At 53.5% G+C, this 26,806-nt stretch overlaps 1 protein-coding gene across 1 annotated transcript in view; it reads left to right on the top strand.

The window, feature by feature from the left end:
- The window catches only part of CCDC88C (coiled-coil domain containing 88C), a 129,537-nt gene that overhangs the window by 79,232 nt on the left and 23,499 nt on the right, over positions 1-26,806 (top strand). Inside the window, exons 11-22 of the mRNA XM_042944099.1 lie at positions 2,574-2,720; positions 3,372-3,516; positions 6,902-7,086; positions 11,396-11,533; positions 12,581-13,651; positions 15,604-15,731; positions 17,088-17,226; positions 18,272-18,460; positions 19,620-19,781; positions 20,915-21,192; positions 24,089-24,232; positions 26,310-26,496. Of these exons, the coding sequence (XP_042800033.1) occupies positions 2,574-2,720; positions 3,372-3,516; positions 6,902-7,086; positions 11,396-11,533; positions 12,581-13,651; positions 15,604-15,731; positions 17,088-17,226; positions 18,272-18,460; positions 19,620-19,781; positions 20,915-21,192; positions 24,089-24,232; positions 26,310-26,496 (2,913 nt within the window). The remainder of the gene's footprint in view (positions 1-2,573; positions 2,721-3,371; positions 3,517-6,901; positions 7,087-11,395; positions 11,534-12,580; positions 13,652-15,603; positions 15,732-17,087; positions 17,227-18,271; positions 18,461-19,619; positions 19,782-20,914; positions 21,193-24,088; positions 24,233-26,309; positions 26,497-26,806) is intronic.

The following is a 26,806-nucleotide window of genomic DNA, read 5'->3' as shown; positions in this document are numbered from 1 at the left end:
GACAGATTAGCTGGGGCAGCTCTTTAGCCCCTTGGGGACCAGCCATCAGACCTGGCCCGTGACTCCCTAAATGTGGCCCCTCAGCTGTTCGCAGGGCTGGGTCAGGCTTTTAAATAGCCTCCTGGTTCAGTTGAGGTCAGATCTGCGGGGGGCAGGCTGGCTTCAGGCAGCTGCCCAGAGGGGAGGAATACAGATTCTCAGTCATCTGGGCTGAGCCCGCGGCTTGCCATAGGAGCTGGGGCACAATTTCACAGAGTTCTAGTCCCTCCCTCCTGAGGTCGTGGGGTGTCCAAGACAAGCTGACGTACTTCTGTTGCCTAATATGTGGTGGAGGTTGATAAGGCCAGAGGATTGAAATATAGTTGAATAGTAGTTAGAAATCACCCTGTTCCATACTGTGTTTCACTCCTGGATACTCTTATCTGTCCCTGCCTGTTGGAAGTCGCTGAGTCCTTGAGGGCCCACCTCACATGCCCGACTCCCCCCACCCACCCAACCATCCCACCCCACCCCTGCTGCCCACCCGATTCAGCCAACAGTGTTATTGAACAAATCTATGAGGCTCACAAGGGCAGAAATGGAACAGCCCTACCCTGAGGAGTTTAAGGTCTGGGGGAGGAGGGCAGGCCACATTGCCGCACAGCGTGTCCAGGGCACTCTGGGAGCCCAAGTACCTGGTTCAGCAAGCAGGACAGAGTGAATTTGCAGGCATTTCTCAGAGGGGGCAACTCAGGCTGGGTTTTGAAGGCTGATCAGGAGTTGGTTGTGAGGATGAAGGGGCAGTCTGTGCTGTGGGCACGGAGAGCCCAGTAGTGAGGTGATGGTGGAAAGTGCTGGTGGGTGCAGCTGCTGGAACTCAGGGTGTGAACAGTGGGGGCAGTGGCCAAAGACGAAGGGCCAGCCTTTCTTTCTGCTTGACACCCCCATGTGCTCTGGCTCACATCATTATGGCTGGTCTGGGCCTCTTTCCCACGTGAGCCCCTTGAGGATGAGTTGTCAGCTGAGGGTGGTGAAGAGAACACATGTCTGGACCTCTCTGGCCAGAGCTCAGGTCCCAGCTTCACCCCTCAGCGGCTTTGTGACTTGGGGCTCATGGCTTACTTTAAGCCTCCTCATCTGTAAAAAGGGTCTGTCCCTGCCTCCCTCTCGGGGCTGTTGGGACGAGTGAGGTAGAGGGTGTGCCCAGGGCAGGGCCAGCTGCACAGTAGACAGGGTCTCCGACAGAGAGAGGACGTCTAGGTAATCTGAGTCTTAAACCCTTCACAGCTGCCACGCTTTGATCAGAACCGTGACCACTGACCAGAAGGCACGTGGTTTCCCCCTCGACCAAGAATCTTCAGTACAGGGAAGACACACATGTAGTGGATAAGCAAGAGCTTCCCGGTTGTTAGGGGGGCAGGCCTTTGAAAACTCTGCAGACACATTCCAACCTGTGTGTGTTTTGCATGCACTGTGAAGGCGTTTTGGGAAACTGTCCCTCCAGGATCCTGAGTGGTGCCAGAAGGGCTCTGAGGAGAAGAGAAACCAAGAAGCCCCATAACAAAGAGGGAGGAGAAATGGAGCAAATGAGCCGAATTCCATCGTGTGTGCTGGGCTGTCTGGTGCAGGAGGAAGAGTCCCACTGCCCCTCGCCCACGAAGGGGGTCTTCGAGGGAATGGCCATCACGTTCCACACCCAGCATGTGCCTAATACACAGGGGGCCGGTAGCACTTATTTTGGGGGTTCCCATTTGTTTGTGACCTGTCTCGGAGACTCTGCATTTCCAGAAAACTGTTGAGAACTGTTGTTCTTCCAAGAGTACATATGTGACAAGTTCAGATAGGAGCTGGGTATGGAACGAAAGCTGATCTCAACAGCTACCTCTTCCCAGGACCCTGACTACAAAGTGAATGTTGAGTCTACAGGGCTAGACTCAGCCCTCGAATCCGGGACAGACTTGTCAGCCCCACCTCTTTCTTGTTAAGGAAATGGGGCTCGGGGCACCTGGGGGGCTCAGTCGGTTAAGCATCCGATTCTTGATTTCAGCTCAGGTCATGATTTCACGGTTCATGAGTTCTCTGAGCCCTGCAGCGGGGTCTGTGCTCACAGAGCCTGCTTGGGATATTCATTCATTCATATTCTCTCTCTCTCTCTCTCTCCCCCCCCCTCCCCCTCTCCCTATCCCACTTGCTCCTGTGCTCATTCGCTCTCTCAAAAATAACAACTTTAAAACAAAAAGAAAGAAATGGGACTCAGCAAGGCCCCATGTCTGTCAGCAGAGTCCACTTGTCCAACCAGATGAGGTTTTAAATGGGAAACGTCTTCATACCATGGGCAGCATAGACATCGAGGAAGTGTCTACTGAGGAAGACACCAAATTCAACCATTTTCTTGATCCGGGGGCTTTTCTTTCAGTAGGGCATGCCCATTTGGTTTGGCCCAGTGAGAAATGTGGGGGTGCCGAAAGGTGGAGACATACCTCCCACCCCTGCACAGCGGCCTCACCCCTACATTGTGTGTTTTCGGTCCAGAACCCTGGTTGTGAGCCAGGTGCCTTCATCTGACGGTTCTCGTGTATGTTTTTGCTGAGCAGGAGCTGAGAGAGGACAACATCATTTTAATCGAGACCAAGGCCATGCTGGAGGAGCAGCTGACTGCAGCCCGGGCCCGGGGCGATAAAGTTCACGAGCTGGAGAAAGAGAACCTGCAGCTGAAATCCAAGCTTCACGACCTGGAACTGGTATTGCCAGCTCCCGCCACTACATCTGGAACAGATTGGGGCGGTGTCTGATTTATGCCATGCCCTCCTCGGGGCTTTCACCCCTGGGCTCTTGCTGCCGCCGCCGCGGTGGCTCATGAACCATGGTGGGCAGCTTGCTAAGCTCAGTGCGACTGAGTGGGCAGCACTCGACGCCCATGACACGGGACTCGACCGCTTGTGCTCTTCCGTAGGCATGGGTGTATGTGCATGTCTGTGGCAGGAAGGTCCTTGCTGGCCTTCATGGTACGGGTTGAGCTGTGATTTTGTGAGTCTCTGTACAGCCTCTTCAAGGTGTGTGAGGCCTGCTCGAGGACCCCAGAACCACCTGTCGTCACATTACTTGCTTTAAAGCCCTGCATAGTGTGTCACTTTGTCAAGACAGCATTCAGTTAGAGACCTCAGGTCTCTGTTCATTACCTAGGTCACTGGGGCAGGGTATCTCTTAATGGCTGTAACTCAGCTGGTCCTGTGTTGGAGAGGTTTCCTTGCAGCTGTATTTTTTGGGAAGTGAGCCAGGTGCATGGCATCCCTTCATCCTGGGGGGGGAACGAGGGCAGGTGCCTGGGGGTTGGAGCCTGTCCAGCGGGAGCCCCTGGCCACGGCCTCACTCCTTCGCTCTTCCTGCACCAGGACCGGGACACAGACAAGAAACGAATTGAGGAGCTGCTGGAAGAGAACATGGTCCTCGAGATAGCCCAGAAGCAGAGCATGAATGAGTCGGTGCACCTCGGCTGGGAGCTGGAGCAGCTGTCCAAGAACGCAGACCTGTCCGATGGTGGGTACCGCCTGGGGTCTTCAGCCGGCCTGCAGCAGCTTTCTCATCCAGGGAGCCGAACCCTTGGCTCAGAATCTTCCGTGTCAGTCTAGCCATTCACCCCAAGTAAATAGGGTTTCCATCAAGAGCCATTTGGAATGGTTTCATCACTGCTCTCCCCAAGGAGAACATGAGGGGTCCGGCAGCTTTGGTGTCGGGACATGAAATGCAAATTAAGCGTTGCCAGCTTTCTCGTTTCCCATATGGACAGTCCTAGGAGCTTCCAGATTACAGCACGCTGACCCCCAGAGGACATGTTAGGCCTCTCTATGGATGATTGAAAGCTCTGGATGGCAGGTGACACCCCCAGTGGTCATTAATCTCCACTATACAAGTACCCCGGGCATTATTTCCTCTGTTCATTTGCATAATTGGGCAAGATGGATGCAGTCTGTTTTCTGTCTCTCTGGGTGGGGATTGCTAAGTGGCTGCCCCTCACAGGACCCAGGCCTCTTCCTCTCCCCCCTGTGCCCAGCACCCCAGGCGAGGTGTTGGCTGGGGATTGGCGGGTGGGGCAGCAGGAAGCTCCAGCGCTCCGCAAACAATAAGCCAGTTCCTTTGTTCAAAAATAGTACACGTGCACCTGATAGTGTGAGTTAATGTTTACTTAGAACTGTACAGAGTGTGGGTAGGGTATTGGGTGGGTTTGGGGGGACTTTTTCATTTCTGATAAACATCCCTAAACATAATGGAGGGGTTACTGAAAGCAGCTGGGTATTTCTTCTCAAGTTCCAAACCTAAAATACGTTGATTAAATTATTAATCAGTGTGAGAAGTTAGTTCTGCCTGTGCCATGGTGTCCGGGGGCTGTGGTGGGGCCTGAGGGTTGGTGGGGGTGGTTCACATGGATTCCTGCCCTGGGATTTCAGGTTCACCGGGGAGGACCGCTGCCCCCTGGCGAGGCAGAGAGGTGGTGCAGGCTGCCTAGGACAGTATCAGACCAAAAGGGAGTGTTTCAGTGACACCCAAGGGCGGCTGTTGGAGTCGGAAGCCTCACTGATTCACACGACTGAGTGTGTTTGTGAGCCCTTTCAGGTCCATGATGATGATTTATTCTTGGTGTTCCCAACTCCTAGTGCTTAGCGGGGAGCTCGTGGGCTTTGGTTTGAATGGTGGCATGTGAGCAGAGCCCGAAAGTGCTTGTGCATGTATGGTGTGGTGGCTTCTTGAGTCAGAGCTAGTTGGCCAGCCCAGTTTCCTTAGCTGCAAAATGGGGGTGATGCAGCCACCTCGCAGGATTGCCTTGAGTATCCAGTGATGGGAGGCAGTGAAGCGTTACACTGTACCTGGCCCACAGGCACTCTGGGAAGGGCTCCTCTTTCTTCCTGTCTTGCTCTTGTGTCAAAACTCCTCCCTCCTTCCCCCCACCTCTCTCTCTCTGTCTCTCTGTCTCTCTGTCTCTCTGTCTCTCTGTCTCTCTCTCTCTCTCTCTCTCTCTCTCTCTCTCTCACACACACACACACACACACACACACACACACACACACACACACACGACCTGTCTCACAAATCTGATTGCTGGGGGTGCTAATGAGCGAAGCACTCAGTCAAGAGTCGTTGGTGGTTTTGTGATAAACTGTTGGGTCCTCATTGTCTCTGAGGGCCTGCCTTTCACTGAAGGGGAAATGAGGCTTGTAATCAATTCCTTTGTTTAATGTGTGGAACCTTCACATTTATCCTCCATGAGTACAGAGCTTCAGTTTGGGATGATGACAAAGTCTGCAGATGGATGGTGGGGGCGGTTGAATCTAACCAGTGAGAATGTATCTAATGCCGTAGAACTGTACTGAAAACGATAAAAATGGTAAATTTTACGTTCTGTATATTGCACCACAATGAAAAATGTGATTTTTCCCATGAATGCTGTCCCAGTGATCACAGGTTCTGAGTCAGTGGGGTTTTAGGTCAGGTTAGTTGGATTCGTAGCACAGTCGAGACAGCCCACTGTGCACCCGTTTTTGCACATCGAGAGCGCATGTGCTCGTGGGTGCGTTAGTGCGGGGATGGTCAGCACTGCGGACACTCCATCCACCTCCACTGCTGCATGCCTGTTGTTGCCTGTGGTCTTGAGGCCTTTCTGCTTTGTTGGGTCTGTACTCCTGTCCTTGGTGGGTGAAGAGACCTCAGAGAGGGATTTGGATGCCTTCCAGTTCTTAGGATCATGCAGGGGATCCAAACACACGTTTTTCTTTTTTCCAGCTTGATGTGGTTGCTATGAAAGCCTTCAGCTCTTGGTACCTCCAGGCCCTAGCGTGATGAGTAAGCAGCAGGTGGGGGAGGCCATATTAGCCATACAGTGTGGTAAGGCTCCCAGAGCTGAGCATGGTTCTCACGGGACAGAAGAGGACAGGACATCCCTGATCCCTTCTCTCAGGGGCTTTCACATACATTCCTTTTTCCTTTCCAGAAAAGCCCCTTAAGTTACCTAATATCATTCACCTGCTGTGGCAGGATGGGGCCAAGAACTCCTGTCCCCTGACTCTTGGGTCTGTGCCCCCTTCTTCATTTATTTGTATTTGAGCTGTTTTAGAAGCAGAGTAGATAATCTGCCTTTTTCTGTCTTTGGCTCACATTTTCATCTCACTTAGAATTTTAAAGCAATTTATATATACCATCTCATTTTTTTCCAGTACAATTGTGAAATTACAAAATCTCGGGGCGCCTGGGTGGCGCAGTCGGTTAAGCGTCCGACTTCAGCCAGGTCACGATCTCGCGGTCCGTGAGTTCGAGCCCCGCGTCAGGCTCTGGGCTGATGGCTCGGAGCCTGGAGCCTGTTTCCGATTCTGTGTCTCCCTCTCTCTCTGCCCCTCCCCCCTTCATGCTCTGTCTCTCTCTGTCCCAAAAATAAAAAAAAAAAAAAAAAAAAAAAAAACGTTGGAAATTACAAAATCTCTGTCAAAAGGATGGCAAGTACCTGGCAGACATCCCCACACAGTTGCTGACCACTTGTGGCAGACATAACTAGTCAATTATCATGTTCCTCCTGCTGAACCTCCCAGAACCGGCCCAGAAATGTCACCTGTTTGCCATCTCTGTTGGTCTGTACAGTCCTTGAGTGCACAGTCAAGTTAGCAGCTTGGTAAAAACAGTTCCCAGCCCTTAGTCTGTGACTTTTACATTGGCCCCTCCTCTATGAGCTGCTTTCTTCTTAAGCTCCTGGTTGCTCCCCCAGACCCCAGCTGAGCTGGCAGAGGGACTGGAACTACCGGAGAAGGTCTCTAGCGTGCTGACCATAGCAGCACCGCATGGACTGGGGGTGAGGCACCCAGCTGATCCCGGGGTGGGGAAGAGAGTGGAAGCAGAGTCTCTCCTGGAACCTGGACTGTGACCCGACTTTGTGTTTCAGCCTCCCGGAAGTCATTTGTGTTTGAGCTGAACGAATGTGCCTCCAGCCGCATCCTGAAGCTAGAGAAGGAGAACCAGAGCCTCCAGAGCACCATCCAGGGGCTGCGGGATGCATCCCTGGCGCTGGAGGAGAGCAGCCTGAAGTGCGGAGAGCTGGAGAAGGAGAACCACCAGCTCAGCAAGAAGGTAACTCCAGCCGGGGGTGGGCGACCTCCTCCCCCGGCCCTTGTCTATAATGTGCAGCCAGGCAGAGCGTTCAGGTGTTGGTGAGTGTGCACAGCTGGGAAAAATGCAGAATCCACTGCAGGCACAGTTCATTATAATAGAGGGATAAGCGTGTCCTTGACCAGAGGCAGCATGGCTTGTCCCTGCACCACAAATGCAAATGTGGCCCCAGCGTGACTAGACCTCTGTGTGCCTTGTCTTCATCTGCGAAATGGGGTTAATGGGGGTTGTAAGGATTTTATGGGTTAGTGTAAGTAGAGTCGGGCACATACATAGTAAGTGCTCTATGAAAAGAACGCACTGTTAAAAAGCATAGGACGGGGCACGGGAAGAGGAAGCGGTGATGTCAGACATGCCTGCGTGCACGTGTGTACAGGACACTGATGGACTATTTTAGGGCATTGCTGGTGGTAACACAAGATCAGAGCACACCTCTTTCTCTTGGTTTATGGGGTGAGGAAGAAGAGATGGCCAAATTGCATTTGCCTTTCAGGACAACTGCTGGGTCTTTGATTTAGCACTGTAGAGCCCAGACCTCTGGGAGGACAGACAGAGGCTCCCAAACCGTCTTTGTTCTCCGGTTACGAGGACCCCTGTTCGCACAGGGGATGCGGATCAGGTGCACGAAAGGGCAGTTGAGAGCCAGGGATTGCCTGCATGTGTTGGTCACAGGGCCTCAGTAGATGTCACCCACACTACAGACAGCGCACCTGCATCGTGGGCTATCCACACACCAGCTGCCAGATTGCAGCTGAGGGAGAGGACAAGAGTGCTCTTGCCCGCTGACCACCGTGCAGGGCCGACGCTTCTGGGTATCTGGGTGTCTGTCCTGACCTGCCCACTGTCTGGCCAGTGTCATTGACTGAGGTTGCACCGGCAGGGGGAGGAGCTTGGGCTGCAGACAAGAGACTGGGGTCCACTGGTGCTGGCCCTGCCTGCACTTCCTCTCTGGGGGAGGCTTGAGGCAGCCCCTCCTTCTATGAAATGGTCTCTCCCGTCCCCTCCTGGGACTTCCCAGGCTCGGTTACTCACCCTTCTGGTCCCTTTGAAGCATTGTGTGCTCCGCAGCGTGGTAGGTGCCAAAGTCTGTCGTCTCTCATAGGACAATGGAAAACACACTCTCTTGTGCTCTGTGTCTTAATGCAGAGCAGCGTGTGGAGGGCGACTAGACGGTTTGGGTGTTTAGATTCACATGGGCCTAGCACAGGAAATGTCTCTATAAATGGCAGTCTGACCTCAGCCAAGACTAAAAAAAAAAAAAAAAAAATTTTTTTTGACGTTTCGAGAAATGAGAACCTTCAACTCCACAGGTCCTCACGGGTCTGCCGTAGAAAGCTGTGCTGAAATCTTGCTGGCCCAGCTCCCAGCCAGCCTCAGAAGTTTTCCCTCCCCTTGGGGTCCACCCTGGTCCCTCCTCTGCACAGACAGGACCAGCAGTGGGTGCTGCCTGCCCAACATTATTTCTGAGCCCCCGTCTCTCGGTCCCACCTCCTGCTTCCTCTCTGGATCGTTTCTCCAGGGGGATAGCAGCCCTCCCTGCCGCAGCCTATGGGAGCATATCTTGGCACAGCATCCCTGGTAAAAGGGAGGTGCCACTGTTCCCAGACTGAAGCCATCCTGTGTCCAGAGTCAGGAGCCCTGGGGAGGGAGTCCTTCTGCCCACTGGAGCACCTCTTCTCCTTGTCCTCAGCCTGCCCAGGGTCTGGCTGGATCTGTTCTGACCCAGCGTGGGTAGTTACATTCTCTCTGCACCATCCAGCTTGGTACAGAACACCGGAGGGAGCCTGTCAGCTCCTCTGGGATTGCCTTTCCCCAGCCTTGGTCACCTCACTCTGCGCTTCTCTCCATGGAGTGTGTCTCAGTCACCAGCTGGCATTTCTTGGTCAATAGGTGAACCACCAACCTAGCTGAGCCCCACAGGGGACACATCCCCAACAGTGACTCCTGGAACAAGGGAGGGCACCGCCTTGGGACGAGCCCAGACGGCACAGCTACCCTGGGAGGTGTCTACAAAGGAGGGTTAAGGGCCAACCAGGACACAGTGACCTGGAGGCCCCTCCCGCCCCCTGCCGTGCTAGCCCGGTTCTCCCATCATCCTGCACGTAGCCCAGGCTGCAAGCTTGCTTAGGTTCAGGATGTCTGTGGGAACCGTCGTTCCCCAAAGTTAATATCTTCCTTCTAATTAATGAAATTTTCATGGGACTTAGAGAAACTGCCTCGCCCTCATGACTATAACTGTGTCAATACCTTGCAAGTTGAACGCCTTGAGCTAAGAAGTAAAGAATCCTTAGTTTCAGAGACAGGAAGGCAACCCGTTGAGGGTGTGTACAGATCCAGAGCTGAGGGGAAGGCCCCTGGCACCCACATGCTCTGGGAATCCATAACCTGAGCCAGGTACTTGAGGAAGGATGGGAAGCCCTCTCAGGGCTGACAGGCCTACGGCCAGCTCACATCTCAGCCCCGCGAGCTCCCCCAGGGCCACTGTGGTCCGTCAGGGATGGGTAAGAATAGGGGCTCCAATTCCATGGCAGAAAGAACCAGAAAGGGAGAAAGATGGCAGTGGGCATCCAGCAGTGATAGGTGGGATGTGGGGACATCGTGTCTTCAGACTAGAAGCAAGAACAATCAGAAATGCAGAGGCTGGAAGAACATTCCTTTCTCCAGGAGAGAAGGGGCAGCCAGGGTAAAGGATTACCAGTGAGGTCAGCGGATGAGCTGGGAAGGCAGGGGGCACGCACCACAGGCTGCTGACAGTGCCTGGGAGCAGGTCTGGGGTCACCCACTGGTGTGCATCCTAGGCCTGCTGTGTCCTCACTGTGAGGCCTTGGGCAAATCACTTAGTTGCTCTGGCCCAGAGTCGTCCACTGCATGATGGTCAGTAATACTTGCCTGTTCCCTTACCCGTCACTGGCAGCACGCTCTTGGGGAGGGTCTGCTGACATTGGCACACCTGACACCTGCCAGATGCATGCTGAGCACTTGATGGGATAGCTCATGAAGATGGACGCCACTGGCCCAATGTCATTTACAGAAATTTGCTCATCATGGTCCTGTTGTTAGCAGCAAGGGACTAGACTCTGAACCCGTGTCCCTCTGACACCAGTCAGTGCCGTTTCCCCAACTCCTGTCCCCAGTGATAAGGAGTTTGGGGTTGACAGGGAGGGACAGCAGCCCCCACGAAGCCCTCAGACTGCAAAAGGTGACATGGGCATCACCTGGGAGCCGAGTTGTAGGCCCTGCCTTCAGCCTTCCAGGTCAGAATCTGCATTTACCACGATGATAAATGTGGGTATCGGGCATGATAAAGTGTGAGAAGCCCTGAGCTAGGTAGTTCATGTTTAGGAAGGATGGACGCTGGTGGGTCTTAGCCAAGAGCATGGCACCCAGGAGGTGATACAGGTGGTCATCCAGGCAAGATGGAGTGTGGTCCAGGGGCGCATGGGTGGTTCAGTCAGTTGAGCATCCAACTCTTGATTTCAGCTCAGGTCATGATCTCACGGTACATGAGTTCGAGCCCCAAGTTGGGCTCTGTGCTGATAATGCAGAGCCTGCTTGGGATCCTCCTCCTCTGTTTCTGTCTGTCTGTCTCTCTCTCTCTCTCATGCTCTCTGCCCCTCCCCCACTTGCACGCATGTGCGCACACACACACACTCTAAAAAATAAACTTTAAAAAAAAAGATGGAACATGGTCAGGCCTGGGGTAGTCAGGGGGCATGTGGAGGGGGAGGGGCACAGGTAGAGAGGACAGGACTTGCTGACAAACTTATTGGAGGGTGACAGTGGAAGGAGAGATGCATCAGAAGACTGCTCTGAGCAGCTGGGTGAACAGGTGTGTCCCCAACTTAGGTGGCCTTTGTGAAGGAGAGGGTAGAAGGGTGAGTCCAAAGTCCCTGCAGGGCATCCAACAGTGGTGGCTGGTGGCCCCTAGAGCATGTGCTCTGACCCTTGAGAGCGTGGACAAGGCCTGAGACAGAAGCGAGGGACCTGGGTGTGGCTAAGAACATTTGGCAGTGAGGATGAGCAGGGGTGGGGTGAGAGGGAGGCTGACTGGTTGGTTGGTGCCCAGGACCCTCCCCTCTTCCCTGAGCCGAAAGTGCAAGGTGTGAGCTAAGAGTTGAGATTGCTACGGAACAGCACCTGGATGTTTTTCCTTGAGAAGAGGCCTGTGCAAGTATTCTGTGAGGCTGGCAGGGCTTTGGTTTGTCTTAAAATGTCGTTCACTTTGTGAAAGTGACTTTTGCACTGGCTGGGTCTTCTTCTGGCTCCACAGATTGAAAAGTTACAGACCCAGCTGGAGAGAGAAAAGCAGAGCAACCAGGATTTGGAGACCCTGAGTGAGGAGCTGATCAAAGAGAAGGAGCAGCTGCAGAGTGACATGGAGACCCTGAAGGCCGACAGAGCCAGGCAGGTGGGTGCCTCCGGGATGAATGTTCCTTCTCGCCTGTCTTGGGAACTCTGCCTACAAGAGGGAGAGTCCAGGATTGTAGCCACTGCCTATAATTGATGAGTGATCTTTGTGTTACCACTGACCCAGCTTAGCTGCCCTCAAACCAGCCATTTTTAGCTGACGGTGCAGGAACAGGGGTCAGCTTTTGCCTCCCAGGTGACAGCGGCAGTCCTGGTTTTGATTGTCGTGATTTGGGGGAGGAGAGAAAAGGTGCCCGTGGCCTGTGGGTGGAGACCAGAAATGCTGCCAGATGGCCTGCAGTGCACAGGACGGCCCCTCAGGACGAAGAACAGGTCCAGCTGTAAACGTCTGTCGTGTCCTAGCAGAGAACCCTGGCAAACCTTTGAGCTTTATTTGGCTCACGCTATAAGAGGTCCAGGGTGGGCAACGCATTGCTGGTGCAGTGGCTCAGTGATGCCAGCCAGAAGCCAGGCCTCTCTCTACCTGTCCTGCCAGGCCTAGCTATTGCACATCCCCAAAGTATGGGCGGGAAAAAGGTCACGATGCCCAGGGAGAGCGTCCTGCTGGGTGCCAGGCATGTTCAAGTCATGGAGCTGACACTCTCCCTGAGCCTGAAGGACAAGGAGGGGACAGAGATGCTGTAGATCAGTGGGGGGAAGATGGGGGAGTGTTCAAGGCAGAGGGAACATCACGTGCAGCGTCCGCAGCGGGGGAGAGTGGCATACGGGGTGGCCATAGGTGGCAGGCTCAGGTCGTGGGGGTCTTGCTGCCCAGGATGAGGAGTACCAGAGAAATCCCTTTCATTCTCATTCTTGTAAATAAGAGGAAGAGAAGTGGTTTACATTTGTGAATCGCTGTGACTGCTGTGGATGTGTTTGGCTTGAACTGAGTAATGACTGCCCTTGACCTTGGCCTGGGAAGCAATGGGATGGCTCTGGGTGGTCCTTCAGGGGCCTACAATTTATTCTCCTAGTTTGGACCCAGGTCACTGAAATTTATCCATGCAACAGCCACCTCCTGTGTCATTCGCGTTATATTTCTCCGCAGATCAAGGATCTCGAGCAAGAAAAGGATCATCTCAACCAGGCAGTGTGGACGCTGCGGGAGAGGTCGCAGGTGAGCAGCGAGGCCCGGGTGAAGGACATCGAGAAGGAGAACAAAGCCCTCCACCAGACGGTGACGGAGACCAGCAGCAGACTCAGCAAGCTGGAATTCGAGAAGCAGCAGCTGCACAAGGACTTCGAGCAGGCGAAGGAGAAGGTGGAGCGGGTGGAGGAGCTGGAGAAGGAGCTGCACCGGCTGGAGAAGGACAACGAGAAGCTGGCCAAGAAGGTGGCCTCCCTGAAGACCGCCACCGAGAAGGTGGACGCCCTGGAGCGCGAGAGTCGGGGCCTGGCTCTGGAGAACCGGAAGCTCAGGAAGTCGCTGGACACCCTGCAGAACGTGTCCCTGCAGCTCGAGGGTCTGGAGCGGGACAACAAGCAGCTGGACGAGGAGAACCTGGAGCTGCGCAGGATGGTGGAGACCATGCGCTTCACCAGTGCCAAGATGGCTCAGATCGAGAGGGAGAACCAGGAGCTCGAGCGGGAGAAGGAGGAGCTGAGGAAGAACGTGGAGCTGCTGAAGGCCCTGAGCAAGAAGTCCGAGCGCCTGGAGCTCAGCTACCAGGGCGTGAGCGCCGAGAACCTGCGGCTGCAGCAGACCCTGGAGAGCAGCAGCCAGAAGTCCCAGGCCCTGGAGCAAGAGCTCGGCGAGCTGGAGGCCGAAAACCAGGTCCTGCGGCGCGACCTGGAGGCCCTTCGGCTCTCCCACAAGCAGCTGGAGAGGGCTGAGAAGGACAGGAAGGCCCTGGAGCAGGAGGTGGCCCAGCTGGAGAAAGACAAGAAGCTGCTGGAGAAGGAGGCAAAGCGGCTGTGGCAGCAGGTGGAGCTCAAGGAGGCGGTCTTAGACGACAGCACCGCGAAGCTGTCTGCCGCCGAGAGGGAGAGCCGCGCCCTGGACAAGGAGCTGGCCCGCTGCAGGGACGCGGCCAGCAAGCTGAAGGAACTGGAGAGGGACAACAGGGACCTCACCAAGCAAGTCACCATGCATACGAGGACGCTGACCACCCTGAGAGAGGTGAGCTGGCACCGGCAGGCCCCTCCCCCGTGGTGAGGGGGTGGGGGTGCGTGCCTCCCGAGCAGATGTGAGACTGTGTGTGTGTGTCCGCCCTGATTCTGAACAGAATAAGGTCTGCCGGTGCGAAGAACAAAGGGAAAGCACTGGTTCTAATCTCCCTGCCCAGAGATGCCCAGAGATGACCACTGCTCATAGTCTGGCCGATTTTATCCCGTCATTCCCCATGTGCATTTGTACATACACACGCTTGACATCGTGCGTCCCTGCATCCTAAGCTCTTCTGTTGTTTACTTACTCTGCCTTTCTTTTCTCATTACAGTAAGTAAGATTGAAGCCATGGATTTCTAATGGCTACAGGGTTTTAATGCTGTAGATTTACTGCAATTAGTTTTTGGACGTTTAGGTGGTTTTCCAATTCTTTTCATTATTTTAGATATCACTGGACACTTGCATACATATATCTGTTTTCTCAGGCTATATTCCTAGAAGCAAAAGTAGGGGTTCTAAGGGTATGAACATCTTAAAGTTTCTTGCTAAGTTGGCATCCTACTGTTTCCCCAGTATTTATTGCATGGGCCCTCTGGGGGTTCCTTCAGTGTTTGAGGGGGAATAAACTGCTTTAGTAAATGACTTCAGCATCTGAATGGCCCGGCACAGAAGTTGAGTCTCACGTAGGTAGGAGTTGAGTGTGGTTGTTCATGGACAGCCTTAAATTCAGTGACTTGGGCACCTGGTTTCTCCCATCCTGTGGCTCGGCCATCCCGCAGTGGAGTCCTCTTCTGGCTGTGGCAGTAAATGAGGAAGACAGTGGGTAAGAAAGATTGCACTCCACTGTGCAGAACGTGGTCACATGGCTGCACCTAGCTGCAGGCGAGGCTGGGGAACGTGTTTCAGCGGTGTGCCAGGGGAGAAAAGGAAATAGATTTGGTGAACACAGGGATGTCTCCATGTTCATGTGCGGGAAGATCGTAAGGCTATGGGAGAGAGAGTTCACTAATGTGACCCCTAGTCCCTGTCTCTGGAAGCAGAAGATAAGTTCTGCCATGGTCGCACTCAAGCCCGGAGTCATAGCGGCTCATCACGCCAGGGACTGACTTCTCATTCGTGAGAGTCCAGGTGACTCCCCAGGAGCCTGTCATCTGTGCTGTGACTCAGCAGTCCAGGCTGCTTTGATTTATGGCTCCGCCTTCTCAGCACGGGGCTTGGGCAGTTGCTGAGGCAGGACAAAGGCAGCTGGAAGGTCACACACCGGCTCTGCTGTGCTGCAGCCAGGAGGTGACCCACAGCATGTCCACCCACCACTCACTGGCCAGAACTACCGGGTAGCTGGGACATTTGGGGTGAGCTGATGGAGTGTTGGGCGAGCGCCACGCTGTCACACGGCCGTCAAAGGCCTGAGGATTTGGTGGGGGGTCAGCTTGCATGCCAAGTAGCTGGGGCACTGGGCAGAGAGCAGTACCTGCCTGGAGAGCTTCGAAGATGGGTGGGAGTAAGAAGGGGGACCTACATACAGTAAGTAAACCACCTAAATGAGAGCAACTGCTTTTGCAGAATAAACCACAACCAGAGTTTTTAGTAAAATCTTTATCTCTTTTGTCCTTTTTTCTGTTCCAAATTCTCCGCAAGGAGCATTTAATTCCATTACTTCACAGAAAAGGTAATCGTGTTAGAATTCAAAGCTCCTACTCAAAGGTCAACATAAATGGCGTTGCACAAACACACGTCCTTCCCGTATCACCATGGAGGCTGGGAGGCTGGGAAAGCGCGTCTGTCCCTTCCCTTTGGAAGATGTCCCTGGGGTTCACTTGTCCCGTGGAACTGTCTGCTCAGCCCTCAGGACACCTGAGTCAGCCATGACTCGGGAAGATGGCTCCTCGGCCTTGAGAAGGGCCTGTGCCAGGCCCTCCGTGCTGGGCTCCCGTCCCATGCGCATCCTCTCCCTGTCCTGGCAGGACCTGGTGCTGGAGAAGCTCAAGAGCCAGCAGCTGACCAGTGAGCTGGACAAACTGAGCCAGGGGCTGGAGAAGGTCGGCCTCCACAAGGAGCTGCTGCTACAGGACGAGAGCAGCCATGGCGACACGTGAGGACCTCCCTGCCGCGGTCTGTGGGCTCTTACCCGGGGCTGCACGCCGCACGCTCCCAGCTCCAGAGCTCTGTTCACTCTACCTACCTCGGGGCTTGTTGTCTTGTGGTCTTTATGAGGGGCTTGTGTCCTTTGCAGATCATCTCCCTGGAGGTTTGCAGGGAGGGGTGAAAGGAGACTCTCTTGTCCAGTGGAAAGGCTTCTCAATTTTTTTTAAATACACTTTTTAGAGCAGCTTTAAGCTCAAAGCCAAGTTAAAGGGAAGGGACAGAGATTTCCTGAATGCCCAGTGCCACCCCGCCTCAACCCCCGCCCGGCATCACCTCCCTGTAATCCGTATCCCCACCAGGGTGGTGCATGTGTTACACTTGATGTGCCTCCACTGACCCATCATCACCCGAAGTCCACAGTTTACATTGGAGGCCGCTCTGGATGGTGCACATTTCATGGGTTTCAACCCTTGTGTAATAACCTGCATCTGCCAAGTGTCCTACAGTTTCTCTGCCCTGAAAATCCTGTGTTCCACCTATTCATTCCTCTTTTCCTGGTCCCAGCCCTTTAATTTTTAAACATTTAACCGTTGTAGTCTTTGCCTGCGGTTCTTTCTGTAACCGTCTCATTGTTCAAAGAAATCCAGTATCATGGATTTTTCCTGGACTTGTAACTGACAAGATCCACAGGACGGATAACGTGTGACACGCTGTCGGTGTGGTGAAAAGGCTACCACTTACCTAGCTAGCATTGTAGTCTTGGGCAAATGGCCTAATCTTATCTTTTCTTTTTTCTTTTCTTTTCTTTTCTTTCCTTTCCTTTCCTTTCCTTTCCTTTCCTTTCTTCCTTCTTAATGTTTATTTTTGAAAGAGAAATGAGTCAGGGAGGGGCAGGGAGAGAGAGAGAGAGAGAGGAGAGAGAGAATCCCAAACAGGCTCCTTGCTTGTCAGCACAAAGCCCAACATAGAACTCAGTCTCACAAAGCGTGAGATCATGACCTGAGCTGAAATCAAGAGTCAGATACTTAACCGATTGAGCCACCCAGGTGCCCTGTGCTTACTTAACCTTTCTGAGACTAAGTTTCCCCATCTGTAAAATGGCCTTGATGATACCTTCCTCTAAGACTATGCCTGTAAGACTACAGCAGTGATGTCTCATTGGAGGGTGTCACAGGTGTGTGCAGGGAGCCCCGGGGAGGGCTCTGGGTGATGGCTTTTGGCTCCTACAGTTCTTCTGGGCCAAATGCTGCAGAATAATAGGGAAAACGAGCTTAATGGAGGAGATAGGTGTTGGTAGCTGGGAGACTGGGGGCTTGTGGGTGGAAGAGGCAGATAGGTACAGTTGTGTCTTTGTATTTTTCAGAAAGTTCAAGATTCTGGAGGACAGAAATGACTCATTAAAAACAACATTAGCCCTGAAAGAAGAAAAGATTGTGTTTTTAGAAGCTCAGATGGAAGAGAAGGCCAGCCTGAACCACCAGTTGCAGAACGAGCTCCAGGTGGTAAGATCTGGCCCCCTTCGGTGCCACACTGTAAGTCCCAGTCATGAGGCCCCTGCCCCACCTTTTCCAGCCCCTCACCTGGGGGTAGCAGAGGGCCGGCCTGGATGTCCATTTCTCGGAGCAGATGTACTGAGATACAGGGTTCTGAGCGGGGGAGCTACCATCACAATCCTGTGCATTGGGGCTGGACAGGATCAGATGCCTGGGAGGAGACGAGGCCACATCCAGAGCAGCACTGAGTCTGCTAGGCAAGATCGGGAACACCGATGAGGACCAGTGTGAGATTATGAGCATCGAGACCAGACAGAGGCCTCGAGTCTCTTGGGCACCCTCACACGGGACAGGTGGGCGTGGGTGCACAGGTGCTTCATCAGGATGTCCACTCCTGGTGATATGTGCTCTTCCAGCTCTCCTTTGCTTCTTTTAAGCAAAGGCTTTTTTTTTTAATGGTTATTTATTTTTGAGAGAGAGCAGGAGTAGGGGAGGGGGAAGAGAGAAAGGGAGACACAGGATCCGAAGTGGGTTCTGCACTGACAGCAGTGAGCCCGATGTGGAGCTCAAACTCCAGAACAGATCATGGCCTGAGCTGAAGTTGGACGTTTAACCAGCTGAGCCACCCGGGCGCTCCCCCAAACCCCCGCCCCTTCTGCTTTTTGAAGCCTTGGCACATTTCTTGGCTGCGTGATTGAACAAGGAATCTAGAACAAAGTGGTTCTAGAGCTGGAAGGGGCTTTGTAACATCACCCGGTCCACGTCCCCCAGGCTCATCTCCATTTGATGGAGTGGACAGCTGAAGCTCGGGAAAGCGAGAAGACTTGCCAAGGTCATGTGGTTGAAGTTGAGACCGAGGCAGATGTCTGGAAGGAGGGGGAGCACAGGGTGGGTTATGTACGTTCCCTGCAGAGCAGAAGAACGGTGTCTGGCTTATCACTGGTGCCAGGTGAGGGGTTGGGTTTGCTATGGGGCTCTCCTCTAGCCACGAACTCGGAGCTCTGAGCCAGCCTTTTCCTGCCCCAAGTCTGCTTTTCCTGCTCCCACCCCACAGTTGAAGACCGAGTGTGAGGTCCTCAGGCAGAACCAGCAGGAAGGGAAGCACTTGGAGAACTCTTTCAAACACCCTGTGGACACTCTGGTCACCGGTCTCCAGGGGAAGGAGCCCTGGGGACCCAGCCACAAGGAAGCCACCATGGAGCTGCTCCGAGTGAAGGACCGGGCCATCGAGCTGGAACGGAATGTGAGTGGGCTGCCCCTGCTGCGGTCGTTGAGAGAGAGAGAGAGAGAGTGAGCGCGCGCGCGCAGTGCACTCTGTTGATTGTCCCAGTGATAGGCCACCATTACCATAAAGGACACGAGACGTCAGAATCTGTTGAGATTTACCCAGATCCAGCTGAATACTTCTTGAGTTGTCCTGGCAAGTCCTATGAGCTACTTGTCATTTGAGATCTCGTCAGCCTTTCTAGCGGAAAGGAGCGCGTTCGCATTTTCCCATGGTGAATCCCTGTCTGCCTGCCCGTCAGACTTGGCCCTTGGCTTGTACACCAGCCCTGTTTCCACAGTGTTCCCCTAGGGGTTGACAGACCGTGGCCTGCCAGCCCATGGACATCTGCTTCGTTACATATTGTGTGTGGTCTTCCCACCCTCGTGGCAGACGTAAGTGGTTGCAGTGCAGACCACGTGCCTGGAAGACTGCAGAATTCTGTCCGTCCCTTTACAGAAGTTTGCCGGTGCGTGTCTAACCCCCGATGTTGTCGGACTCTCCCAACAACCTTGTGAAGCGGGTAGTGATGATCTTCATCATTTGACAGATGAGAAAGTGGAGACAGGTTAAGAGACTCGACCCTAGGCCCCATGCTAGTAAGGGACAGCACTGGACTGTAACCCATATGTCCTGGCCCGGTTGGTGGCATATTTTACATGGTATTTCTCAGTCTGCTGGGACGTGAACCGCCTTCTTCTGTCTGTTGTCGCTCCTGAGTAGGGTGAGGTGTGGCCACAGGCTTTGACTCCCTGTCCTGTGGGAGAAGCTCACAGAACGCCACTTGTGGGGTGTTCAGCAGAAAACAGAAGCATTACAGAGAGAAGACACTGCACGGCTTTAACCCCAGCTTGCCTTTGCCTTGCACTCAGATGCTCAGGTTTGAAGCCATATCGCCATTAGGTGAATGCATTTCTGTCTGGAAAGCACATACCAAAAAAAAGTAGGTCTCTCCCCTCCCCCCCAATTCTGTTGATTGTCTTTTGCAAGAGGGAAACGTTACTTGTCTCACCTGTTGGATTCTGGCTTTAGTGACCACAGCATCAACTCTCGAGTGTTGCTTCCAACCCCAGTGCCTGTGGCCGGTTACATTTCCCAAGCCGGTGTCTGACGGGCCCCGTGCTTCCTCATCCCCTAGAACGCAGCTCTGCAGGCAGAGAAACAGCTGCTCAAGGAACAGCTGCAGCACTTAGAGACCCAGAACGTGGCCTTCAGCAGTCAGATCCTGACACTGCAGAAACAGAGCGCCTTCCTGCAGGAGCACAACACCACGCTGCAGACCCAGACGGCCACGCTGCAGGTGAGTGAGGGCCCAGCCACAGGCATCACGTAGAGACCGGCCCGCCACACTGGCTCCTCCGAGCACGGGAGAGTCTCCGCACATTTATTTTGCGTTGGCTCATTGCAAACAGCGGGGCCCGGCCTGGGGGTCTTTGAAGGTGGTGCGGGTTTGTTTCCAGTGACTGAGCCTGTGGCTGCAGGGCTGGAAACTTGCTCTGCCCGGACTTGCCTGTTTCTCAAAGTCTTTTCCATAAGCTTTGACCAGGAATGACTTGGGAAAGAGGTTGTGGACTCAAGTCGATTTTATTTACTATAAAACCTGGCAGAGTCTCTGTTAAGCTAGTGTGAATTTTTAATCTCCACGAGGGACATATAGGGCATCAAGTAGCTGCCAGGCTTTTGAGAGCTTCTAGTGAAACTGGTATTCCATGCCGCATATTCGAGGACGTTGGTTTTTATTTACGGTTAATACATTGCGAGGAAATGAATTAATCGTTCATTAATGCAGTTTCTGAGAAAAGCGTTTGAAAACACGGAACATGGGTCAGGACAGTAAACAGGAAACTATTAGGCAAAGATGTTGGAATTTGTTGTATTAAAATAACAAAATTTGATATTGGTTGTTGGTTTTGGTGGTGGTGGCTGTCGCCAGGTCTTCGTCTGAGTTTCACGTCAGTAAAAGTGGCCCCAGAATGAGTCAGGCAGTGCTGCCTCTTCAGTTTTCTGATAGTTTGGGATGTTGTGGGGTGGTGGTTCTGGGAGCATCAGTTAGGGTGGCTGGTGGTGGTGACCGGGTATTCTGCAACGTCACTGGTTTTCTACTTGTTCTAGGAAACAGGTGTGTGAAAGTAGCCAAAGAGGGTGCCCGGGAGCTTCTCCAGAGAAAGGACATAAGTGGCCCCGAAAGGTCCCATGTAGGGAGGGCGCAGGACCAGAGCCGTCTGACAGTCTGGTGCTGCCTCTTTCCAGAGCAGTTTCTCAAGTTGAGACAGAACTGTTCTCAGCGGCTGGGTGTTGGCTGCCCCGAGGGTCCCTGTTGTCCGGGTGTCCGCCTCCGGCTCCTCACGGCGTGGTCACCGCGAGCGGGGACACGGAGCGTGTGGCTCCCTGGGGCCTGCCCGCGGTCAGGCGGAGCCTTCTCCCTCCCGGCAGGTGGAGAATTCCACTCTGAGCTCCCAGAGTGCCGCGCTCACCGCGCAGTACACGCTGCTCCAGAACCAGCAGACGGCCAAGGAGAGCGAGAATGAGAACCTGCAGAAGCAGCAGGAGCAGCTGACGGCGGCCTACGAGGCGCTGCTGCAGGACCACGAGCACCTGGCCGCGCTCCACGAGCGGCAGTCCACGGAGTACGAGGCCCTCATCCGCCAGCACAGCTGCCTGAAGACGCTGCATCGGAACCTGGAGCTGGAGCACAAGGAGCTCCGGGACAGGTGTGTGCGGGCCTCTGGCGGCGCCCCTGCCCCTCCGGGCTCATGTCCTTGCCCACAAGCCTTCCCCGCGTTTCCTCTCGGCCGTTGCTTCACGTTGTCTGGGACACCCAGACTTTCCCGGAGGGAAGTCCATCGAAAGTCCCACCCAGCGATTGGATGAGTTTGTGCAGCTGGAGGTCGGGTGACAGGAGGGTCCCCGAGTAGAGAAGGGGGTGCCGTGCCCACTCCCAGCTCAGGGAATCCCCAGCCTTGGGGTTCCTGCTTCCCTAAGGATTCCCCCACCTCTCCCTTCCTCTCCAAACCAGGAAAAAGGAGGCCATTCACCACAACTGCCACGCAGTTTTTTACACTGACCTGCTCCCATGGACTTCCCCAGCCTCGTTTTCCCTGTCAAGGTCTGGGACGCTTTCTTTCCAGCCTTTGATTTTGGCAGCTTGTGAATATATAGAAAGCAAATAGAACAGTATAATGAGACCCCCGTGTACCTCTCAGCCATACCTCTCTCTTCCCCTGCCTGCCCTCCTTTCCTTTTTTAATCTAAAATTTACATGCACTGAAACCTACAGGTCTTGGCACTCTTCACAAAGCAGCGTCCTGGGTTTCGTGTACATTCAGCTAGCGTTGCCCGAGCTCCTGTCCCCCGGCAGATCCCTGAGTGCTTCCGGGCAGGACCCGGAGTCTGGTGGGAGGGGTGCTGTGCACCTGACTCTGACCCAGGAGAGAGCTGTGTCTCTACAGAGAGGTGGGCACTCAAGCCCACGGAGCTGTGTAGGAGGGAGCAGTTGATTACCCACTTCCTGTGCTTGTCAGGTGTCCTTGCTGACAGCATCTCCTTTGACTGGTCTTAGTCATGGAGCTGCAAAGTGGTAAGGGTATCTGATGATGCTGAGGGCACAGAGGTGATGACATTCATTTATCCACTCACCCATTGCTTCTGTTTTGCCTCTCTCTGGGGTCCTCTACCTGCTCTCTCCACCCACATCTCCTTTCTTCAGGAGCTGTCGAAGCATCTGCTCCTAGTAAGACACTATGCCTTCCAGCCCAAATTAGCGTCTTGTGCCTCTGGGCATTTCCATCTCCCCTCTCCTCCTGAGCCCCTCCTAGGTTCGTGTGGCACTTGGTGAGCATGTACTGTGTGCATGGTGCTGTGTCTGGACTTGCCAGGGATGCTCCCGGTTGGCTAATGAAGTGGAGCAAAAGGTGTTCACAGAGCTCTGAACCTTGCCCACTGCTCACCAGGCACTTATGCGTCTTGTCATTAACATCTTGTTCTATGTTCTAATCGTGTCTCACGATATCCTTAGTGTCTGTTTAGAGGGTGAAGGTTTTTGCAGGTGGAGTTTGGACTGGCCTTGAGGGGGTTCACTGTTGTTTTCCCTCTGGCTCCTTGTCAATACAGCAGGCAGAACTACTGTGTCGCTTGAATTTTCACTGGCTGGACAGATGGCTGGAGGCCCCCTTGGTCTGTCTGCAGTGGGGCTGTGGCTTTGGGAGTGTAGGTACTTGGAACACAGGGATGATGGCACTTTTTAAATTGGATGCTCATTTCTTCGTTCTTTAATAGATATTTACCAAGTGCCATGCCTCGTACCCAGGATTCACTGGTGAGCAGGACACATGGCATCAGTCCTGCAGTTAGGTGGTTACTAGTGGTTACAGATACCCCTGTGGGCTTTTCCAAGACATGACCGCAGGGAAACACATTTTGGGGAGCCCTGATATCTGCCTGTGGCCCTAATTTGCAAACCTGGATGGCTTTTTTCAGAATTGTTAGCCTGGTTGAGAAATGTCACCACCTGAGAAGCTAGACAGAGCTTCCACTCCCAGCTTTATGCTTCTCCACAGTGTGGCAGAAGGCCCCACAAAAGTGTGTCATTGAACGGCTGCCTAAGCAGGTTTCTGACTTTGATCCCCGACTAGTCCTGGCTCTAGTCAGGTGGTATAAGTGTAGTTGCTGTGGGGCCTGAGGGCGCAGGCGTGGAGCTGTGAAGACAGGTTGGGCACCCTGTCACACGGTCTGACAAGGAAGAGGGTCTGCAGAGGAGGGATTTGCCCAAATGGGGACGATTGAAAGGTGGTGCCTTAGTCGTTGCCATGGATTTGGGGGAGATCCTGAGTCGTCTTTGAACACGGATGTTTCCAGCAAGTAGGAAAGACAGCCTGGGCTTGTCAAGGGGTCCATCCTCCTGTGCTCTGCTGGTTTCCAGAGACAACTACATAGTAACCCCCAGAGACTGAGGCTGCAGAAGGAGAGAAAAGTCTAAGGGGAGGGGGAGGGCTATGGTTGGGGATCCTGAGAAAAGGCTGTGCGCGCATGCGTGTGTGTGTGTGTGAATTGGCCACTGGCAGCCAGTAGGTCCCTATCAAGCAAGCCTCTGTCCCAGCAGCAACGCCAGGCAAAGAACAAGGAGACTCAATTCCGGAGGAGAGGAGGGCGGAGGGCTCACCCAGGCCCCAGTGAAGAGGGATTAAGAGTTAAGTGTGGTGGAATTCAGCTGTTTATTTTGTCGTTTCTTGTAGATGTGTTTGTGCTTAGCGAACCACCTAGTAATGTAGCCATGACTCCTGAAGGGAAGGGCTCAGAGTGCAGGAAACACAGCCCAGGTGGCCAGAGAGGAATGGCTGGTTTGACAGGGAATCTGAGGGACTGTGGACACGTGTGGGGCTGGAGGAGACCCCTGGCCCAGACGCCTCTCCTGGCCACCGTTCTCTGTTTTTCTGCTGCCCTGCATCTCACCCTGCCTGTTCCTGCCCCATCCCCCTCAAAGACGCCAGAGAAAGCCTCCAGAGGGGCCCTGCCTTCTGTGGGCAGCTTCACAGTCCTCTGGGGAGTTGGGTACCTGGAGGGAAAGGAGGCCCCAGCCCAGCTCCCAGCGGGTGTGCTCCCCTCTGCCAGGCACGACGACATGCTGAAGCGTCAGGCGGAGCTGGAGGAGCGGGAGAAGGTTCTGAACACCGAGAGGGAGGCACTGCAGCAAGAGCAGAGGACGGGCGCCATGGCCGTGGGTGAGAACCAGCGGCTGCGGGGAGAGCTGGACAGGTGAGCTCCGTGTGGGGCGGCTGCCATCCGGGATTTCACGTAGACGCACTCAGCCCTGCCGAGAGGAGGTCAGCGGGGGTCCCCTGGCAGTCCTGTATTTTTTATATTTTTACTTAAAAAAATTTTTTATTGACTTTTTGAAAGAGTATGCACAAGTTGGGGAGGGGCAGAGAGAGGGGGAGACCCAGAATCCAAAGCAGGCTCCAGGCTCTGAGCTGTCAGCACAGAGCCTGACGTGTAGGCTCGAACTCATGAACCGCAAAATCGTGACCTGAGCCGAAGTCAGATGCTCAACCGACTGAACCACCTGGGTGCCCCGCAGACCTGTATTTTTATAAACCCTGTCCTGTTCACAGCTGGGTGGCACAGTTGAGAGGGGGCTCTAGCTTGTTGCTGGGATGGAAGGACTCGAGAGACATATTGCATCAGGCACAGACCCTCATCTGATGTAGGCCACACGGCGATCTCATGAAGGACACACCATTGATGCTTAGTATTCACACGTTTCCTGTTGTGAATTCACCTCCTTCCTAAAATGTATGCGTCACCCCCAAATCGATGCTCATGGTACTTTGATGTACATGCCCGGGGTGGCCCAGTACCTGAGTCACCTGACGCACACATTTCCAGCTGAGGACATACAAGGATGCTCTGCCTTCCTGTTTCAGTTCTCATACTGTGAATAAGCATCCTTTTTGTGACCCGTGGGATTTTCATATTTTTGTCTTACTTCGTGGCAGTTTTACTATTTAAAATACCCACCAAGTGGAGTACTGAAGTGTTGTCTCATGTTCCTAAGTGCAAGGCTGTGATGGCCTTACAGGGAAAGTACACATTAGATAAGCTCCATTCAGGCAGGAGCTACGGTGCTGTGGCCGGGAGGTGTCTTTAAACAGAGACCCCTATAAAATAAGGAATGTCTTGATCGGTCGACTAAAATGTTGTAACCAGAGCAGGAACCTGTATTGTGCATTTTCCCGAGGAGCAGTGGTTCAGTATCCACCAGTTCAGTGATCTTGGGGGACCTCACAGAGCATCACTACCTCAGATATCAAGAGTCAGCTCTACTGTTATTATCCCCCCCCACTTTTTTAACAGATAAGAAACAGGCTCAGAGATGAGCAAATTTTTTCAAAATCACTTAATGGCAGAATCAGGATTTGAATCCAGTCTTACCACAATGACCGTATAAAGCTGCTTCCTCTCCATGTCCTTGCACGAATGTGCACCGGGACCACATACTGCGGTGTGTCCTGTGCCCTGGGAGACCAGGCTCGCGGGTGAGGGAGTGTCGGCGATAGGCCGGACAGTGACGTGGAGAAGAACACAGCGGCTGAAGGTTGTCAGCCGCGAGGCGGGCTCACCGCTACCAGGTCATCTTTCCGTTTTATGCTTTTTTCTTAAGAGAAATGGGACATCGGAGTATTGACGTGAGACTTTCAGGTTTCTAAATGTTTCTAAATCAGGCACACTGATCCATTTAAAAGAACGGTGCGGGGCCAAATAAGACACAGCTGTGTCCAAATGAAATCCGTGAGCCTCCAGTGACCGGAACTTTCTGATCCAAATCTTCCCCCAAGAAATCCCAGTTAGATAATAGTTATCATGATGATGATAATTTTAGTGGGTTTCTGTAAAACCCTGGCATCTCATTTTATTTATCCCAGGAGTTGAAGTTAGAAAGGAGCTTGAAATTGGGAAGAAGAGCCAGACGCAAAAATGTTCTGGTTCTGTGTTTCCAAAAAACAAAACAAAACAAAACACGCTAACTACTGAACCCTTTTTTCCAAGTACATATGCAGATATCCCAAGGCTTTAAAGCCAAAAGACATCATAGCAGTGATACTCTGTTGGAGCAGGTGTCTGAGCCTACCCACTCTGTCCCCCCAGCCCAGTGTGAGGACACCAGGGGGATCCTTGTAGAACCCCAAGGGACGCAGTTTGAAGACTGCTGATTTTGTTCAAGCCTCTCATTTTACACGTGAAAGAACTGAGGCCCAGAGAGGCTATCCTCTTGTGTAAGGCTGCACAGCAGGGACAGCTCTTCAGCTCTTGGCCTGTGGCTCTCCACCCCCAGGGTCAATTTCCTGCACCACCAGCTGAAGGGGGAGTATGAGGAGCTGCACGCCCACACCAAGGAGCTGAAAACCTCCCTGAACAACTCACAGCTGGAGCTGAACCGCTGGCAGGCACGGTTTGACGAGCTGAAGGAGCAGCACCAGAACATGGACATCTCGCTGACCAAGCTGGACAACCGCTGCGAGGTGAGGCCTCAGGACGTGGACGGCCCTGGGCCCGGTGGGGTTGCGATGGGTCTGCGCTGGCGTCGGCATCCGAAGACTCTGTGGAAGGCGGTACAGGGGCTGAGAGGGTACTGAGGCGTTTAAAAGGGAGACGGACCCCATGATTGGCAGAGATGTATTCGAAAACACCTTTCCATCTGCCCTGTGCTTCCCCGAGCATCAGAGACATGCGTGGGGACAGCAGAACACAGACTTATTTCCATCCCCTTGTCTGTGTCTACACTTTTCATCTTTGCAATTCAGTATCCACGCTGTTCCCGAGAAATGGCGT

This window comes from Panthera leo, chromosome B3 (assembly GCF_018350215.1).
Source record: "Panthera leo isolate Ple1 chromosome B3, P.leo_Ple1_pat1.1, whole genome shotgun sequence".
In the NCBI taxonomy this organism is placed as follows: Eukaryota; Metazoa; Chordata; class Mammalia; order Carnivora; family Felidae; genus Panthera; species Panthera leo.
The sequence above is the reverse complement of the archived record's forward strand: the minus strand, read 5'-3'. Positions and strand labels throughout refer to the sequence as shown.